General features: G+C 41.5%; 1 protein-coding gene across 1 annotated transcript in view; it reads left to right on the forward strand.

Annotated features, from left to right (window-relative positions):
* ABCC9 (ATP binding cassette subfamily C member 9) overlaps positions 1–18,152 on the forward strand; it is a 73,968-nt gene extending 55,816 nt beyond the window's left edge. Inside the window, exons 31-41 of the mRNA XM_075160749.1 lie at positions 2,334–2,426; positions 5,168–5,270; positions 7,654–7,755; positions 10,458–10,578; positions 11,565–11,695; positions 12,288–12,366; positions 15,094–15,202; positions 15,424–15,527; positions 16,249–16,382; positions 16,745–16,807; positions 17,973–18,152. Of these exons, the coding sequence (XP_075016850.1) occupies positions 2,334–2,426; positions 5,168–5,270; positions 7,654–7,755; positions 10,458–10,578; positions 11,565–11,695; positions 12,288–12,366; positions 15,094–15,202; positions 15,424–15,527; positions 16,249–16,382; positions 16,745–16,807; positions 17,973–18,110 (1,177 nt within the window). The 3' untranslated portion in view covers positions 18,111–18,152. The remainder of the gene's footprint in view (positions 1–2,333; positions 2,427–5,167; positions 5,271–7,653; positions 7,756–10,457; positions 10,579–11,564; positions 11,696–12,287; positions 12,367–15,093; positions 15,203–15,423; positions 15,528–16,248; positions 16,383–16,744; positions 16,808–17,972) is intronic.
* The last annotated feature ends 416 nt before the right edge of the window (positions 18,153–18,568 follow it).

An 18,568-nucleotide genomic window follows, 5' to 3' on the forward strand; every position in this document is an offset into this window, starting at 1 on the left:
AAATCCATTATATAATTTAGTAAAATATCTTATGCAAGCCATTCGAAGTTTTGTCTTAAATTCAATCAGTCATGCTTTTTGTTTTTATCAGCCAGATTTCTGGCTGGATTTACTCCACTTGCTGATACAGGTGTCTGCTGACCTGCAGGGATGCCAAAATAACCTACCATCTTTAGCATCTGTCTTTGCAGTATGCACATGGTAAAGCATTAACTGCTGTTTGGTAGCATCCAGTTAAGAGACACGGTGATTTTCAACTGAGCATTCCAGTACAGTTGGCTTGATGGACAATACTCTTATTTACGTAGCCTGAGAAAGAATTGTGTCAGTTATTCCCCTTAAATCAATGGATCAGGAGGGGCACAGAGTGACATATCAATAATTTAGCTTCACTTTAGCCTCCTTTTCATCAGCTTTCCTCAGAATTTCCGAGGCAATTTATTCATAAGAAAACTTTATAATCAGAATTCACAAAACAAAAATGTTTCATTCTGAAATAATTTGCTTAAATTCTCTGAGATTTTTCAGAAACCTTGTTCTTTCCCTACCAGGTTTCCAAACTAATGCTCTACGTGGCAGTACACCAGGCCTCAAGGTGCCTCAGAAATCAGGAGACCTGGTTTTCATTCTTAAATGCATTATGTTCTGAGTGTCACCCTGTCCTGCTACACATAGCAGTGCACACCATTTAAACTTCTTACTTAAAACACACAAAAGTAGGCAAAATCTGATGTATTAGACCCCAGGGAAATACTACAGTTTCTCTCTGTGATTTTGTATGTGAGAGTAAAGTCTCCATCTGTCTCCAAACCTGGTTTTCTCACATGCTGTACCGATAGCCATACCATGCAAGCGAGCGAGAAGTTGATCACCCCTGTAGGTCAGCACACACACGCACATGCACCCATTGGCTCTGCGATCGCCAATCTTCTGCAAGGCCATAGCGACCTCATTCATCTTATTCCCTTACAGTTTTCTGGGAAAATCTGTATCAGCAAGTAATTTCTTTTAATCTGTTTAAATTAAAATCTTTTAAATCACTTGTGAAACATCCAGGGTTGACTTGTGTTCTTTCAATCCACAATAGAAATTAATAAATCCAATTTATTTCTAGAAAAAATAGTCTTGGGAAATGTAGGATGAAGGATAGCTTCAGCCAGTATTTATAACTTACTTGCATGCAGTACTTTCCAGGCATATAAGCTTCACTAATTTTTAGAAATGCAAATATTTACAATATTTCTTGCAGCACTTTGACTCTTTGTTGTATTTTCCATTACATCTCTCAAAAACTTCTGTGTATTTTCCATCATAAATTTGAAAGAGAGCATACTTATCATCAAAACATAAGCAGCAAATTCAGTTCTGTATACTGTAACATTCAGCATCATGGAGCAGTTATTTCTCCTGGCCTATCTAATACAGTGTGCAAACACAGTAGGATTTCAATAAAGAGTTTAAATATCTAATGATCTGGCCTCTCTTCTGTTTATACAACTGGCTGCTATGCCAGAATACTACAGAAAGATGTATTTGTCTCTGTGGTTGGGAAAACATTCCTGTTTCAGGAGACTGGAACTTTTTAGACTTAAATATCATTGCTCCATGCAGGTCTTGAAAATACCATTGCTGAATAATTGAGGAAATTTCTCATTCATATTATTTCTCTGTCAGTGCTGTCTCTATTTTAACCAATGTGATAATGTTAACACTACAAATAGAAGGTCTGCTACAGTCTCTTATATTTTACATTCAGCATGTCGTGGTACTTACAGATACTCAAAATGAGGCAAAGTTTATACAGAAAGGCACCCTTTTTGTTAGGCCAGCTGATACATACAGTTGCAATAAAATAGATAAACTTGCAGATACACAAACTCTATTTTATATCTGATGTAAGAGCCACAAATAACATGCTACAAAGTTGAAAATCAACTGTTCTGAATTTAAGTTAATTATATTAATTATATTAATAAATTAGAATGTTTGAGAATAAAAGGTAATTAGGATCTGGCTAAAATGGACAGCAGGTTTTTATCCAGAAGAGGTGTGATAATGTCATTACCGCTGTGGGACAAACAGAAGCTTAGCTGTGACCAAAAGCTAGATCTGTGGAGGTGGCTGGGAGGTGATTCAAAGGCTTCTATGACAAAAGAGAAATGTGATATTCCCATGTCAGTGTCTTTCTATACTATAGAAATACTATTTTGTGTGATCCTGAAAAGAATATGTGCAATACATAAAATGTCTATTCTTGTCTGTTATGCAGTAAAATTTCTACAGACAGAGGTGTTTACATTGTAATGGCTGCGTGTTGTTTTTCGTACTCCCAGGGACCTCCAGGAACTTGACGACAGCACCCAGCTACCTTTACTCTGTCACTTCTCTGAGACAGCTGAAGGCCTTACCACCATCAGAGCATTCAGGTCCGTAAAACAAATTATTAGAGAGAGGCTTGGGTTCTGCTCTGGCCTGTGCAGCTTGTTGGACCATGTCTGAGGGCAAATTATTGGATTTGGTAGACTTTATTAAGCTATCTCAAAACAGGAAAGAAATTTTTGTTTTCCTGTGGCTTTGCCACATCTCTAAACATTTGTGCATATTTTCAGTAACATACTAATTTATCTGTATTGGTTTTCCACTGAACAGATGATGACTCTTTTAGGATACAGTATTTAAACTTTTAAGGTGTTTAGTTTAACCATGCCTTACTTGGACAGCAGGGAGCTCTCCTTTGCCAGGCAGGCACAGGCATCACTCCTTCAGACCCCTCCACTATATCCTACAAGCTGTGCTCTTCAAGTGCCCCTGAGTCATCTCTGTATTTAACCCACTCCTCAGGCAGGGAAACATCATTATAGTACTCTCCAACTGGAAGTCAGTAGGCAACTAGAGGGACTTTCCAAGAAAACTATGGCAGAACAGAACTTGATCTTAATATTGTAAAACCTAGCCTTGTCAATCAAAACCAAAAAATAAATTCCAGAAGATTCAGAGAATTTTTCCAACCATGCACGTATTTTTTTTCTCTACTTACTATATGAAATATAAGCCAAATTCTCCTGTGTATTCACTACATTGTAGCTGGCATGACTCTGTCAAAGTGCCAGCTTGATGTTGTCCCCCAGTAAGTGTAACTTGCACTCATTCTGTACACTGTAGGATTTAAAGCCGATGTGGATCACGCTGCAGTGCTATTTACACACGTATTTGATCAGCTTAAGACTGCTTCATCTAGCTTTAGACTTCAGCTAGCTTTAGGACCTAGGCTATTAGTTCAGAGTGCTGCGGTAAGTTCTGTGGCAGGACAAGCAAAAATGTGGCTGTGTTGAAGAGGTGTGAGCCAGTGGTCAACAAGAAATGTTGTAACAAGCTTTATCAACCAGAATGATGTATTGAAACAGTAAGTCATAATTAAGGCCCGATGCTGATGTATGCTGAGTGCTTCTTAAGAGATTCAGAGTGGCCTTTCATCACATTATCTCCTGAGAAAGATGAAAGAGCTTAGCACTTCTTGGGAGTCGTTCAACTCTTCTTTACCTTACAAAACGGCAATGTGGGCTTGGATGGCAGAGAGCAAAAGGCAGCCCTAGGGAAGGACTAGGCATCGTAACCATCACTTGAGTTTTCCAGGATCTCTGGTGCTAATCAAAGCCATTTCATTTCCCTGTCTGCGCTCCACCGTCAACCAAACCTGAAGTCTCCAGTGTTTTTTGTCAGCAAGCTCGTATTTACTAATAGTCCTGTTAGTCATTCTCTGCAGTCTGAGTTCAGTATGTTCCAGGATAAAATAGAGCAGCTCCTCACATAACTTACCACAAAGTAGTACAGTTGGATGAGAAAGCGATTTCAGTGACCTTTGCTGTTTGTCATCTGACGGATAAAAGTCTAAAACTGCCTAGAAGATGAGCTGGACATGGATGAAAAGATACAGATTGAGCGTGTCAGATTTTCCATTAGGAAAACAGGAGTTTTGCTGCCAGAAAGGAGACGAGCAGAATAGTCAGTCCATCTTTGCTCCTCCCCGCGTCATTACTGTTACCAGTCGCTGTTTTGGGGAGGTTGCTTGCCATGTTTACAAGCTGTGCAGAGGGAAATAAAGTATCAGTGGGAAAAGGCAAAAAAAAAAAAGACAGATGTTTCTGGCAGAACAGGGGTTACAGGTGCTTCACAGCAGTGCCCTGAGACTTTAAAATGGAAGAGCTTGCCATGATAAAGCAGACGATAAGCTGCTGAATGAAGTTCAAGTAGTTTATTCAAGTGAGGGTATTTAACAGGCAGTAGAATATGAAATGACGAAATGGCTTCCGTCTGGCTGCAGGTCATACCTAAAGTACTGCAAGGCGCCATGAATTTAATACGCTTACAGAGATTTCCCCCTCCTCTCCCAAAGCGTACCTCGGCTCTTAGGCGCTCTGACATCCTTGCACTGGTTTTTAAACATGATGGGCATTACATGGGGGAGAGAGAAACAAGTGACAGTGGAGGTAACACCGCTCATTTTTGTAATTCAGAAATGATCTATAGCTCTCCCTCACGGTAGTTTTCCGAGTTGCTTACGCAAGGTGTGACTGGCTGAGAAAACAGCCGAGCTGCGCAGCTGAAAGGTATTGATCTACTGATCAATCTACAGTCTACATTAGTTGAAACCTTAGAGCTGTCACTCCTGTTGAAAACTCCTGCAGCTGGCTAGGTAACTTCTGAAATCAGATTTTAAGCTGACAGGTGAGCCCTCTGCTCTTGCTAGTGGCTTGTGAGGAAGAAGCGAGGGGCCACGGCAGCACTCACCTGTCAGAGGACTGGAGGGCAGCAGCAGCCACAGCCCACAGCTATAAAAGCGGATGTGCTCTGGGAAGATAAAACCTGTCCCTAGCACCCTGGCACTGCAGTCTCTTTGAGGGGACAGGACCTGATCCAAAATCTAGTCCAACATAATTGCTTGTCAAACAAATTCCTCCCCATTGTACGTGTAGCTCTGCCTGGTTAAAGAAAGCCCTGGCAGCAGGTACGGGTCCTTAGGGAAGAGTTTTTAACCCAAAGTTTGGCAAAAGCAGAAGGGCAAAAAGTTTTGGTTTGGGGGGAGGGGAGGAAGAGAAGAGTTTAATGCTTCATCCTTTTGTGTATGAGTGTGTAATGTGTTGTAATATAACAACTTTGCTCTTGGCAGGCACGAAGCCAGATTTAAACAACGTATGCTAGAACTCACGGACACGAACAACATTGCCTACTTATTTCTGTCGGCTGCCAACAGATGGCTGGAGGTCAGGACGGTACGTTCAGTTTAGTCCCAGCCACGGTTTTGAAACCTTGGAAGCAAACAGAGCCTTTGCCTGATGCAGAGAAGATAATAATGAGAATTAATCTCGCAATGAGATTATACACACTGTTTCTTAAAATAGATCAGGATTGTTTATGTTAAACCCATAGAGTTTTTTCAGCTTTCTTGGCCAGGAGTAAGAAAATACAAGTCTGCCTCATCTTTTGCTGTTGTGATGTCTAGCGTCTGAAGAGAGTGCAAGAACAAACATTTACATAACTTGAAATAAGTCTTTCTCTACTACTGTGCAGCGTCTGCAGGCCTGCCGCAGCAGGAACTTTCAAAGCAGAGCATGGCTTTTTAGTAGTTTTGCGAACTGTGCCATCATTCTGCCAGGGCTGGTTTAGGCACCACAGAGCTTCCAGGTCCTGAGGTATCTCTCCAGCAACAGGTTTAATCCCACAGCTGTCATTTAAAGCCCTCCTTTTCAGTGCCCTTACTGCAGCTGTGAGGCCATACTGTTTGTGATCTTTACTGTTCAATATCACGAAAGATGGCAGAACTAGACTCCAACTGAAAAACAAATGACAGCAGGGCACAACGCAGCCACTGCCAGTGAGACAGGCTCCTGGCTTTCATGGGGCCTCTCCAGGGACAGCACATGAGGAACTTTCCTGAGCTGCAAGGCAAGAAAAGGAAAGCAAAGTAACTGTGATTTCCTTATTCACCTGACACTAAAAGAGCAGTGAATAAACAGAGCAGTGACCTGATTCTAGACACAAATAGTAATAGGCAAGATTAATCCTCACATCAAAGGCTATATCCTCACTTTTGTTTCCTGGTACGCTGGTAGAGCAACAAAAGTTGTGCTCCATTTCTTATGATGGCAAAGCTTTCCCTTGTGCATGAAGCTTTCAGCTTCCTACAGCATCCAAGATCAAGCTGAACTTGCTTCCAAACCAAAGACAGATAAATAACAGAGCAACAACCAATCCTGGAATAAGCTGTGGCAATGCCGGTTAATGTCTCTCAGTCTTAGACTTGCTTACACGTGGAATGAATTTGATCCAAGAATATGCATCGCTTCATCATAGCATTAGAAATAATGTGGTCTTGCCAAGGAATAGTTCATTTAGCTCTGCCTAGTGGCACAGTAGTACTAATATCACTCAAAAGTTTGTAGGATTTAATAGCAACTGTGAAATCCTGTCCCAACTGCTGATGGAGACTCGAGACCATTGTGCTTCTACTTCCCTGTAGATGTTAAGTTCGAGTCTGTCATCTGCTCGCCAACACTTTTTACAGACAGATGAACTAGGTGGCCCTCATTTCAAATCTCAGAAGGAAAGATTCCAGGCAGGATATTATCAGACAGGAGGTAAAAAACGGATGGAAAATGCTAACCCTGTAATCCAAAGTAAATATAATGCAGGGAGCAGTGGGATAGTGGCAATACCAGCAGTCTCATGAATCAGGCACCTTAACAACTACATGAGATCACATGTGGCTTTCACTTCAAAACTGAGGTACACATCAAGAAGATGGGTTCAAGCTCCTGCAAAGCTTGTGAGAAGTCAGATCTTTCTAATACAGCCTACACAGCAATTTCTGTAAAGCAAGACATCACCATGCAACAGAGCTGAGATCCTTCAGGTATCTACCACGGAATCACTCTGAAACTCAAAGTGCTGTGGCAGGAGCAAGGCTTAGTAGCTCATTTGCAGCACCACAACTACACAGCTATACTGCTTTCAGAGTCCACGCTGCCAACACCCACATGGTGTTTCACTGCAGGCTGTGAGTGTATAGCAGGCTTAGGGATGCCTTCGCCATGCACAGTGTCCCATTGCATGACATAGACACTGTATGTCAGTCTGCCCACTTGTGCCAATAAAACATGTGCATGACCTGTATAAATTCTACCAGAATTCCTCATGGACTTTGTGAAGTCACCGATACTTCTCTTTTTTGGGGAAGCAAACCCATGTTTGAGAAGACCTGAAGGAAAGTGGAGAGAGTGGAATTGATTTGTTTTAGTGGTAGGAATTAGGAGTGTCATTGTTATGCCATTCTTATGATTTTTTTTTAATGTGTTTATTAGATTTTTTGATACCTGCTCTTTTTGGGGTGGCCACAACGAGATACCCTAGCCCAAATGGGTTTGCAGAAAATACTGGCCTGTTTCACTTGTGTTCAGCAAGTTCCTTTAGAGTGTTTCAGGTTGGGCACCACAACCTCTGACCTTTTCCAGGAAAAGCAAACCAGAATTAAGAACTAGGTTTCAGTACAAAAATAATCCTCAGTAAAGTGAACCTGCTGTGCAACTAAAGAAATTTTCTTGTTGCTGCATTTTAATGTTGCCTAGAATCTTTCTCTCCCCCTCTCTCTCGTTCCAGGATTACCTTGGTGCTTGTATAGTTCTGACTGCGGCTGTCACTTCCATCACCGAAGGGCCTAACTCAGGGTTTGTGGGGCTAGGTCTCCTGTACGCTCTGACGGTATGTACCAAGGCAAAGAGTAAGAACTTTCAGACCAACATATTAATTTTATAATACTTTTAAAAATACATATACATGGTTGTCTTCCAGCTTTCTTAATCTTGAAAAAAACAATCTTGCAAATAATGGATTTGAGCCAAAGTTGAGAGAGTTCAGGGCAACTTGGACTTGCTTCAGGTTTTATGAGCCAATTAAAAAAACACATCCATTCCCAGGCCCTGCGTGCTCCCAAGCAGAGCAGGAAAATTAAAAATGCGTAAGAGGACCTGCTGTGCACTCTGTTTTGCACAACACAGTGCTGGTTCCGCCTGTATATGGCAAAACCTGCCAGAAAATACTGTTCCACAGACTGTCATAACCTGGGTAATTTTTAACCAAAGATCAAATAAAATAATTGCTGAAGAACCAGAAATACCAGTTCTGCCTTTGGAGGGAAACTACTCAGATGTCCAATATTGTCCATGCAATTCTGAATGGATTTGGGGATTGGGACTTTTGGGGCTGGTAGGCATGGTTCATCATGACAGGTAGCAGTAAGAAAGCAGGGGACACGGGGTTAGGAATGATGAGATTTTGGTGGCACGCTAGCCAATTCATTTTGGCTCTATCACTAGCACTGAGCTATTTGAGCTGAGTCACAGAGAAGGAACAGTGTTTTAGTGTACTAAGCTATAAGAGAGACTGAGGGTGCATCATGAGCACAGAGTGAGTACAATCACCGTAGAGAGTAGAAATATCACTGAATTTAACCACGAAAGTGGTGACAAAAGCAGGATGAAGATAGTGGCAGGAAGAATTTTTTAAATCATGGTTGGCATGGCAAAAACGTGGCTGCTTTATGGCACTGGTATGAGGGAGGGATATGGGTATGGGTCTGCCACCGAGATCTGGCTTTGCACGTAAATGCTGGCGAGCCCGTGGTTACAACAGAAAGTTGTCGGCAGCTGCCTTAGGGTGGCCTTAGATCCCCTTTGTGCTGCTGTTGCAGCAGTGTGAGAATCTGCCAGCAACTGAGAATCAGTCCCAGTGCTTCAACTTCACTCTGAAAACATTCCTGGTAATCCTGCTTCATTAGCAGAGATCTGAAAGCGCCAAGATGTCTGCATCATCTTTGGCTTCTTTGTATTTAGTCTGTACTTGCAAACAGATCATTAGTGTAAATTAGCCATGTGCTGAAGTCTGGCATAGCAGAGGAAAAAATGCTGTAGTCACCAAGTGATTACCTGTCTCTCTCCTGCCCCACAATAACACTGATGGAACTTGGAATGCAGTTGGATCATTACCTGTGTCCCCTGACACAGGTTTTTGTATCATTTCTCTTTGGAGCTAGGAGAGGGCTGATGTTTGGACCCGGATGAGAGCAAACCGTTTGTACCAACATTGTGTTTACAGTAAACATCCATAAGCTTATTCTCTCCCCATGTATAAACACTGCCAACTCCCTTGCACAACTGCGATGAAGGTTGAAATAATGGGTAGAGCCTTTTGGACGCCAGGCTCTGTTATCAAATCTGCCAGATCTATGATTGCAGCCTGCTACTCCGCAAGCAGCAGTTCTGCAGAGTGTTTAGCTTATCTGCAAACGTACCCATTTCCGTAGCTTCCCGACTCAAAACCCGGACACAGAATGAGTGGGTTTCTGAACAACGAAGAAAATACTTCACTCTACCCGCTAGAATAACTCTGTCTTAAGGATAAAACAAGCAACTAAATCCTCTAAATTGACAACAAATGTTATTGCTGAATCTCAGTGAAAATTATTTACTGTATGCCTATTGCATCAGTATTAGGTAAGTGGAAAAGAAGTGGGGCTGAGTGATGTATTCATACTAAACTTCTTATTTGGCAAATTCAGCTAATCTCCCACAAATAAATGACAAAACCTTTCTCTGAATCTGTTTGTGTATAGGATGTTTTCACTAAGTTAAGTTTCTATTTTCAGCCTTAAATAGTCAGTCCTGACTAGGCATTAGTTTCTCTAAGCTTCTGGGTATTATTAGACAACTAATTTTCAACTATTATCTACTACAATTAATAGCTTTACTATTGATTAAATCCTTTTGATTACAAAAGGGAATAAACACCAAGAAGGAAACACCATTGAGCTGATAATACATTATTTCTCACCTATTTCTATGCGAAGAAACTCACATTTTCCACTGAGAAAGAGAAATGAATTATCTAAATATGTACAGAAGGAAACAGAACTGAAATGCCCATCAAATCTTTTCAATATATTTGCAAATAGTAAGCTTTCTTAATCTTTAGTTGCAGTCTTTGAAAGATTAGAAATTGCAATATTTCCAAACAGTGCTTCCAATTCTGATTTTTTTCTGTGTTTGTGTGCTGATAGAGAATGCCTTTCAGTACTGATTACTAGATGCTGAGAACAAGAGATTGCCTTAATCAGTCACATCTTCAGACTGTAGGTACAACCTTTCCATAGTTCTCCTTCAAAAAACAAGGATAAGAATACTGAGCATTAAATTACTATGTCAGGGTTGTTTGTGTTGGAGTATGACTGGCTTATTACGTATTTGATGCCATTGCACTGAGTCTTGAACTGTTGTAACGTCAATAAGAGACCCGCTGTGCTGAGTCAGGCCAAAGACTATTACAAATTTATCCAACCTTTATTTGCAAACAGGGAGATGAACAGACAGAAGGCTGAACCCTGTCCTTGTTTTCATTTTGTGATGCAGATAACCAACTATTTGAACTGGGTGGTGAGGAATCTGGCTGATCTGGAGGTGCAGATGGGTGCGGTAAAAAAAGTGCACAGCTTCCTGAACATGGAGTCGGAGAACTATGATGGCTACTTGGGTATTGCAGTCTAATCTTTTTGGGTTTTTAATGTGGTAATGTGAAAGCACGGAAGACTTGGTCATGTAAAATGTATATGCCTCTTTGGCCAAAATCTGTGCTCATTGACATGTAGGAACTCCCGCTGATGTGAGTGACAAGGATAGCTAAAAGCAGCTATGAAATATGTGGCCCATGATAGTCAACATTAAAAAAACCCTACCAAGCGCCAGGGAGGCAGAGCATGGCCCTGTAGTACAATCAGAAAGTACTAGGGCACAGTTATAGATGGGATGAACAAAATATCCATGCACCTATTCAAAAAAATGGATGAAAATTAGAAATGCACCATCAGTCACATGCTTCAAAATCTCTGATCTTTGCAGCAAATGGGGACTACAGGACAGGGGCATGTTAGCAATTGGACCTCAGCAGCTCTTCCCTGAACTGCACATTGCTGTTCATACTCCACATATTTCAAATTGGCTTTGATTGGTACTTTAGAAGTGCTTGAAGTGCAAGGCCAAAAAAACTCGCAAGTCAGCAAGCTTCCCTGGAAGGTCAAACCCCTTAGTCTGGACACAAAACCTGCCTGCGTATTCGCAAATCAGGATGAAATATGAGCTGTAATAATGTCAACAGCTGATGTTGTAAGGCAGTAACAACATCCTTGCTTGCACTGCCCTTCCTGTGCCGGTTACTGACCGAAGAAGATGTTAATGCTGCGCTGACACTACATTCTTCTCTGCTCGTTTGGCTTCTCCCCGTTTCATTGCCAAGAGCCACTTTAGCATTTGCCCTCTCATCTTATGTGTGGAGATCTGGAAGCTAAGTGCTAACGCACCCGCCAGGCAGTTCCCAGCTCCCCCTCAGCAGGGAAGTGGGACTCCATGTCTCGAGTGGCTTCAGGAAGGTCCACAGACAGGAGAGAGGGGGAAAGGGGAATGTCATAAAGGGTGACCCTCTGATAGCATTCGTTTTGGTTTGTTTTTCTGTAACTACTTCAGATCCCTCTCAAGTCCCCAAAGACTGGCCCCAGGAGGGGGAAATCAAGATTGAAAATTTGTGCGTTCGATATGAAAACAACCTGAAGCCTGTTCTTAAGCATGTTAAGGCGTATATCAAACCAGGACAAAAGGTATCGTGTCAAGCAATTGCCTATCATACCCATTCTGGAGCAGATCCTTCCTTATTGTGTTTTCTTTTCTAAGGTGGCAGAAGAGCAAGAATAACAACAATTTGCAGTGACAGCTACATACATTGATGGTCCTCTCTGAGGTCCCTGGGCGTGGGTCAAGAAACTTACACTGATGACATCTTATTCTTGGCTGGGATCAGTTTTCCTTCTGAGAGTCTCACTTCTTTCCAAGTCCATCTCCCTCACACAGAGTGAGCCTAGGTGGCCAGATGAGATTAGATGAACACTAAACTGGAACTGAGTAAAAATGCAAGAATATCTCACATTTCAGCATATAGTGCCATTGGAGTCCAGGTCAAAATGCTGAAGTTTTAAAAATGTTCCTGGGACAAGTCCTCACAATACTGAGAGGCAGAAAAAAGGAGTGTTCTTGCCATGCTCTTTTGGTTTTTCCCTGGTGTCTGCCACTGGCCATTGGGAAGGACCTTTCTTCTCACCAGTAGAGCAGTCCAGTCCAGCTTTCGCAAAAGGACTGCAGGTCTGATTTACAGCTTCCCTCTATAAGTAAGTAACATCTTGCTTTCTTTTGCAGGTTGGGATCTGTGGTCGTACTGGCAGCGGCAAGTCATCCCTGTCTTTGGCGTTCTTCAGAATGGTGGACATATTTGATGGTTAGTTTTGACTGGAGTATGTTGTCACTCCTGACCTGCTCCCCCCTTATTTCTTCAGAAGAAGCAAGGAGACTTTTTGATAGTTTATATCTTGGCTCTCTGGCTCAGAAGATACTTGATTAGAATGGGGCTTGTTATGCCTGATCCTTCAAAGTACAAAGTGTCCTATTGTGAGTAGCGCTTGGTTCTTCCAGGAAAGGTTACGCACACATTATACTTCTAATTTTTTTAAATTTTTTTTGCGTATGCTCTGACAAAACAATATGCTATTTTTGAAATAGAAGGAAAAAATATGCAACTCTCTGGAGCCTCTCTAAATTTCTCCCTAAAGAATAACTGCATTAACTTATGATAGCTGTCAAAATTTTAGCAGAATAGAAACTAGAACTTAACAAGTCCCTTCCCTTGATATTTATTTTTTATTTTATTGTGGTTTCCCACAACTACAGCAGAAACTGACTGAAGGTTTTGGAAACATTTTGCTATGCTTTCACTCCTGCAATATTTAACTCTCCCAGCTAATTGGAATGAACTGGTATGCAGCAATATGCACTCTGGCATTTATAATACGTATACATGGGTACCGTTGCAGGAATATGGAAACCTACTGGAGAGTCATCTTTTTATTTCAAAGATTTCCATGTTTCTAATTTAGCCATTGCACGTGGAACGTTTGCTAGGGAAACCCCAGTAGGATGCAGGAGGATAAGTAAATCTGATGCAGCTAATACGTGCTTTTGTTGTGGTTCTGTGCCTATATCTATCTATGGTAATAGGTTTCTGATTCATGACCGGGGTTCCTGGATATATATAAATAGGGCAAACAAGTAATAGTTATATTTATGGCCAACTTTAAGTTTCCTTCTACTTTAATCTTCTTTCTGTATCTTTTCTTTTTCTGTTCCTTCTGTATGCCTGATTTTTCCTAATGGGAATGCCTAAGTCTTTTCTAACCAAGCTCTGTTCATCCTTTGTGCATATCCCTGTCTCTCTCTCAGCGAGACCCATATTTGGCCTCTACGCTGGTCCACTTCTGGGTGGAGTCGTGGCTCTAATAAAAGTTACATAACAAGATTTCGAGTAACTTTACTGGAGCCAGATTTCATTCATGTTGTCCATCTTGGGTTCTTATGGCTCTGTTATTTCTTTGAATTTGTATGTGTTCCATGTTATTCCCCTACTGTCACTTCTTTCTTTGTTCTTCAGTGCTTCCCTTTTCTCGCCCTCTGTTCAAACCACCACTCATTTCTCTTCTGTCTTGCTTGGCCGCCCTTCATTACTTTCCTGCTTTCCCAACTCCTCTCTAATTTACTTTTTCCCTTAAGTCTCCTCATCTTCTCTTTTCCTTCAACACCCTGGCTTCTATCAAAAATGCATTCCCCTATTCCCAACGCATGCCATATTAATTTTTCTCTCGTTAGTCCACCTCATCTTGTGCTAACCTTCTCTCATGTCCTCATTTGTGAAGGAAAGGAATTGCGTAAGTTTATGCAGCCACCAATGTCTCATGCTGAAGTCTTATGACCTGATTCAGACTTTCTGAAAGTCTGAAAACAATTGGACTTTGCACCCCACAGATGAAATCTTGGTTCCTCTGAACTTCTAATGAAAGCATAAGATTAATGGAAGTCCTGCTCGGTGGAGATTAAGTCTTTCATCAGAATAGGGCCACATAAAGTAATCTACAAAATGCAGTATCATGGCATTTGGGAATGACAGAAGAGGCATATGTGCACAGCTTTGAATAGCCATGTATTTGCCAGATTCCTTCTGCCCTTCTCACCCTCTTCTACTTACAGAGCAGCAAACCAGTCTCTCTTGTACGTTTCCCCCATCTCCCTCGCCTGAATATCAGCAGTTGCCATACCCAGCACATCATAAATCAGATTTTCAGATGAAATCCATATGCTCATTGACCTGAAGTAGTGACTAGAAAAGGAAAAATCCTCTTACTTTACCAAGTATCCCAGCTGTTGCAGCAACTTCTTGTCAGGGAATGAACTATTAGGTTAAGGAGTGATTAATGGGACTGCTTCCAGTAATCCTATGCTAGCAGAACAGTATGTGGCTAATTCACAACCAAATACTCAAATGAAACTGAGCTGTAGGAACCAGCATGAATGGTATTAAAATGGAGTAGGATATCCTTTTTGCTCTTCTGATCTGCCTCGTGTTAAAAAGTAAATGCTACCCCATTTCTTCTAGAGTTCGAAGGATAGTTTTGGCTCCTGATGTACAGATTGCAGATACATACATGTATTATGCAAAAGAAATTGTGCACAATCTCAAATTAAATATCTTCTGCAACTGTTAAAGTCAAGGGGAACAGAGAAAGGCACAGGATGTGGCTAATTACATAAGTTGCTCTCGTTCTCGCTCTGTTTGACTGTAAAGCTCAGGTTGCCCCATAATAAACTGTCCTTCTGGTTCTACCATTAATCACATAGCATGGAAGCCACGTATTTCCTTTAAGGGAAGATGAGGGGAAAAAAAAGAAAGAGAGCAAGGCAACAGTGTCACTAATAAGCTGGGTTCCCTCTGGCTTGCATCGCTACACACATTCACCTTCCCCATGTTTATATAACGGTGCTGAGAGATCGCAGAGGCACCCTGCCCCATCATCTGGAGTCCAGCCCAAACTAGTTGTTTTCTCTTTCTCTCTGCTACCTGCAGATCACATGCTTTGTGCAATTCCCTCACATGTCTTCTGCATGTTGTTTTAAACAGGGAGGATAGTGATTGACGGAATAGACATCAGCAAATTGCCTCTTCATACTCTCCGTTCCCGACTCTCCATTATTCTCCAGGATCCAATATTGTTCAGTGGCTCCATCCGGTAGGTGTATGCCATCTGGGGGTGACCATTGCATGGCGTGCTTGTGATGGGCACTGGGGAAGAGGAAGGGATGTAAAAGGGAAGGAACCTTCCTAGCTCAGTCCAATCTGTCTGTCCAAGGGAAGTCAAGTGACATACACAATGCCAAAATGTTCCTTTGCAGAAGACCTGAATGAACTGTAATTGCAGTAACAAAACTCTTGTTACGGTTTTCTTTGCAGCTTTAATTTGGATCCAGAATGCAAGTGCACCGATGATAGACTCTGGGAAGCTTTGGAGATTGCTCAGTTGAAGAACATGGTCAAGTCATTGCCAGGAGGCCTTGGTATGTCTGAACCAAGTCTCTGGGAACATAGGCCAATAATGAAATTATGCATGCATGAGCACGCACACATATAAACAGATACATAAGATCTTACACTCTGAACCATCATGTAGGAGTTGCCAGGCACCTACATCTAGCATAGAGACAGAATATTCTTACTAAAAAGGTGAAGAGTAGTCTGGTTTTCCACTCATTGCAGAAAAATACTGCAGCACCTCAGCATCATAGTGGGGTGACTAGTCAGCAAAGAGTTAAAAAAGAGCAGTTTTACCTCCGCTTCTTCGGCAGAATCTGGCTCTGCCAGCAGAGCTGTAGCTCTTGTCTAGAACACTGACAGAGCATTTTCCTTATCATTTCAGATCTGGTTCACGAAGGAAACTCACATATTTCCTTCCATATTAAGCGTATTTCATATTACTAAGATATTATCCTGCAGCCTACCGGATTTGCTAACTATTTGTGCCAACTCTTTGCTTAATGATATATATTGCTCCTTTCCCAAGAAGCTGCTCCTTTCCCAAAAGCTCACTTTTCTTGGTATGACTCCATTACAGTGTTCAGTCAAGATTATGCTGCTTGGCTTTTACAGGGATTTTGCTTGACCCTGGAATAGTGCACAACCAAAGCTTTCACAGTGCCCACTCAAAATCTCTGGGTCCTGACTGTATGAATGTACAGCGTTTCAGTGGTGCAACATTCAAAGTAACTGATTTTATTACAGATGCAATGGTAACAGAAGGAGGAGAGAACTTCAGCGTAGGGCAAAGGCAGCTCTTCTGTCTGGCCCGAGCCTTTGTCCGCAAGAGTAGCATTCTCATCATGGATGAAGCCACAGCATCTATTGACATGGCCACAGTGAGTATAGCAATTAGCACCATCAGTGCATGGATCTACTAGGAGAGGAGGCATCATCTTCCCTAAATGTCAGCCATGAGATCTCTTTAGCAGAAAAAACTGACAGCTTTTTCGCCTTTTTCTTGTGTTTGGTTTCAGCCATTGCTGTTGATGCGTTTTGGGGATTGATGCCTATGGTGAGGGGAAAAAAGACAAAATTAAATGTTTTAGAAAATCCCCTGTGTGGCATTTCATTACCGAGAATCTGGTGGACAGATCAGAGATAGTATGGAATACGATCCTCTCTCTCTTACGTGCTTGAAGACACATGAATTAAAATATAAAAGGATGAAGTAACTGAAGTAAGCCTTTTCCTTTGATAGGAAAACATTTTGCAGAAGGTTGTGATGACTGCCTTTGCAGACCGCACAGTCGTAACAATAGCGGTAAGTATTGATGCCAGCAAATGCTCTCTTTCCTCATTCCTCAGGCAGTTAGTCTTGCCTTTCACCAGTTAAACATCACTATATAAAACTAAAAACATCAAAAAATAAAACTAAAACACAAGGTCAGAATATTCCCAGATACTAGAACAAGTCAAGACACATACTATCAATGACCTGAAATTTTGCAGTAAATGCTATCTTGCAAATGGGCCAAACTAAAACACTTAGATCTGAAGAAGGATTTTACAGGGAACTTCAGCATCTACACTGTTTCCAAGAAAATTTGAAGTCATTCTCACTTAAAAATTGAAACCAAACCCATGGGTTAAACCATTATTGAAACTTGCATCAAAATCTAGATTTGAATTTTGCCTCTGGAGTCTGCATGTATAGTGTCTACTATCATGGCACAAATTTATAAAAGGAGCTGAGATTTCAAAAGCTTGTTGGTGTGGTTTCTTAAGTTGGGTTATCTTTTCTTTCAGAATAAAAAGTTGGTTTTTTGATAAAAGTTTTAAAAATTTGAATCAATGGGAATTGCTCAAAAATTAGTATCTGTTCAACTAAGGGTTTATGATATTTTTTCCTGTTTTCCTGCCATTTCTATTGCCCAAAAGTTCCATATATCTGTGCAGCTATGCACGTGTATGTGCATACATACACATGCATACACACGTACACACATACACAGTGTTTCACCTTGTGACGGCAGGCTTACTCAACAAACAGATGTTTTATCCACCAGATAAATACGTGTTTCAACAGCTGTTTCATTTGCTTTGTCTGGAATCCAGTCCTGCGGTTAGAGATTAGAGCTATGCCTCCTGGACTCTGGTTTCAAGTCTGTCAGTGACTAGTTTGTGTCAAGCAAGCCACTTAACCTAGCTCATTGACAGTAGGCTCTGAGGTTCTCGGATGTGTAAATGCTGAAGATGCTAGCAGTAAGCATATGCTCCTTCAGTTACGTGCCATTCAACTTTTCAGGATTGTCCTTCTGACTGAAATCTCACTTTTCTTTTGCTTTGCCTCTCCAAAGTCGGTGTCTCAAACAAAACGGCACACGTTAATATTTAGCTTTCCTCACAGAATTGGCTTCGTTTCCTTCCTCTCTTCATTCATGGCTGATCCTTCCTTCACCCACCTGTTTCTCTTTTCTTTTTTCCAGCATCGCGTATCTCACATCTTGGACGCCAATATTGTCCTAGTCCTTTCTGAGGGCTTTCTAGTTGAATGTGACACTGCCTCAAACTTACTCCTCAAAGAGGACGGCCTGTTCACCACTTTGGTGAAGACTCACAAGTAGACTCTCTCAGTCCACACTGTTCACAAGACTTCTGGCTCTTTGGTAGTTATTTTTACCTCTTTAGTTTCCTTTCACTCTGCTTCCTTTCTACGGCACAACTTCTGAGACGACAGTGCAAGAAGGTGTTTATTGTGTGGTTCCTGGGTTTGTTTAATTTCATGACTATTTATGCGAATCATATTTAACTAAAGCTTAGGCAGGCAGCTAGCACTGAATCTATAACGTTAGAGGAATCCACTCCATAAAGTAAACCCTGACCTTCAGCCTTTATAGTGAAATATCACACTTTTAGAGTTCATCCTGTCTATACCTGCCTGGCTGTATTCATACGGCACTGAAATCAAACTCAGCCTTGTTTCATCCCTGTTGCCTATGGGGCTCAATATTGCCTGTAGCACGCACAAATTTAATCTTAGAGGGAGCTAATTGATTTACAGAAGGAGACAGCCCAGGATTGC

Source organism: Calonectris borealis, chromosome 1 (assembly GCF_964195595.1).
Source record: "Calonectris borealis chromosome 1, bCalBor7.hap1.2, whole genome shotgun sequence".
Classification (NCBI taxonomy): Eukaryota; Metazoa; Chordata; class Aves; order Procellariiformes; family Procellariidae; genus Calonectris; species Calonectris borealis.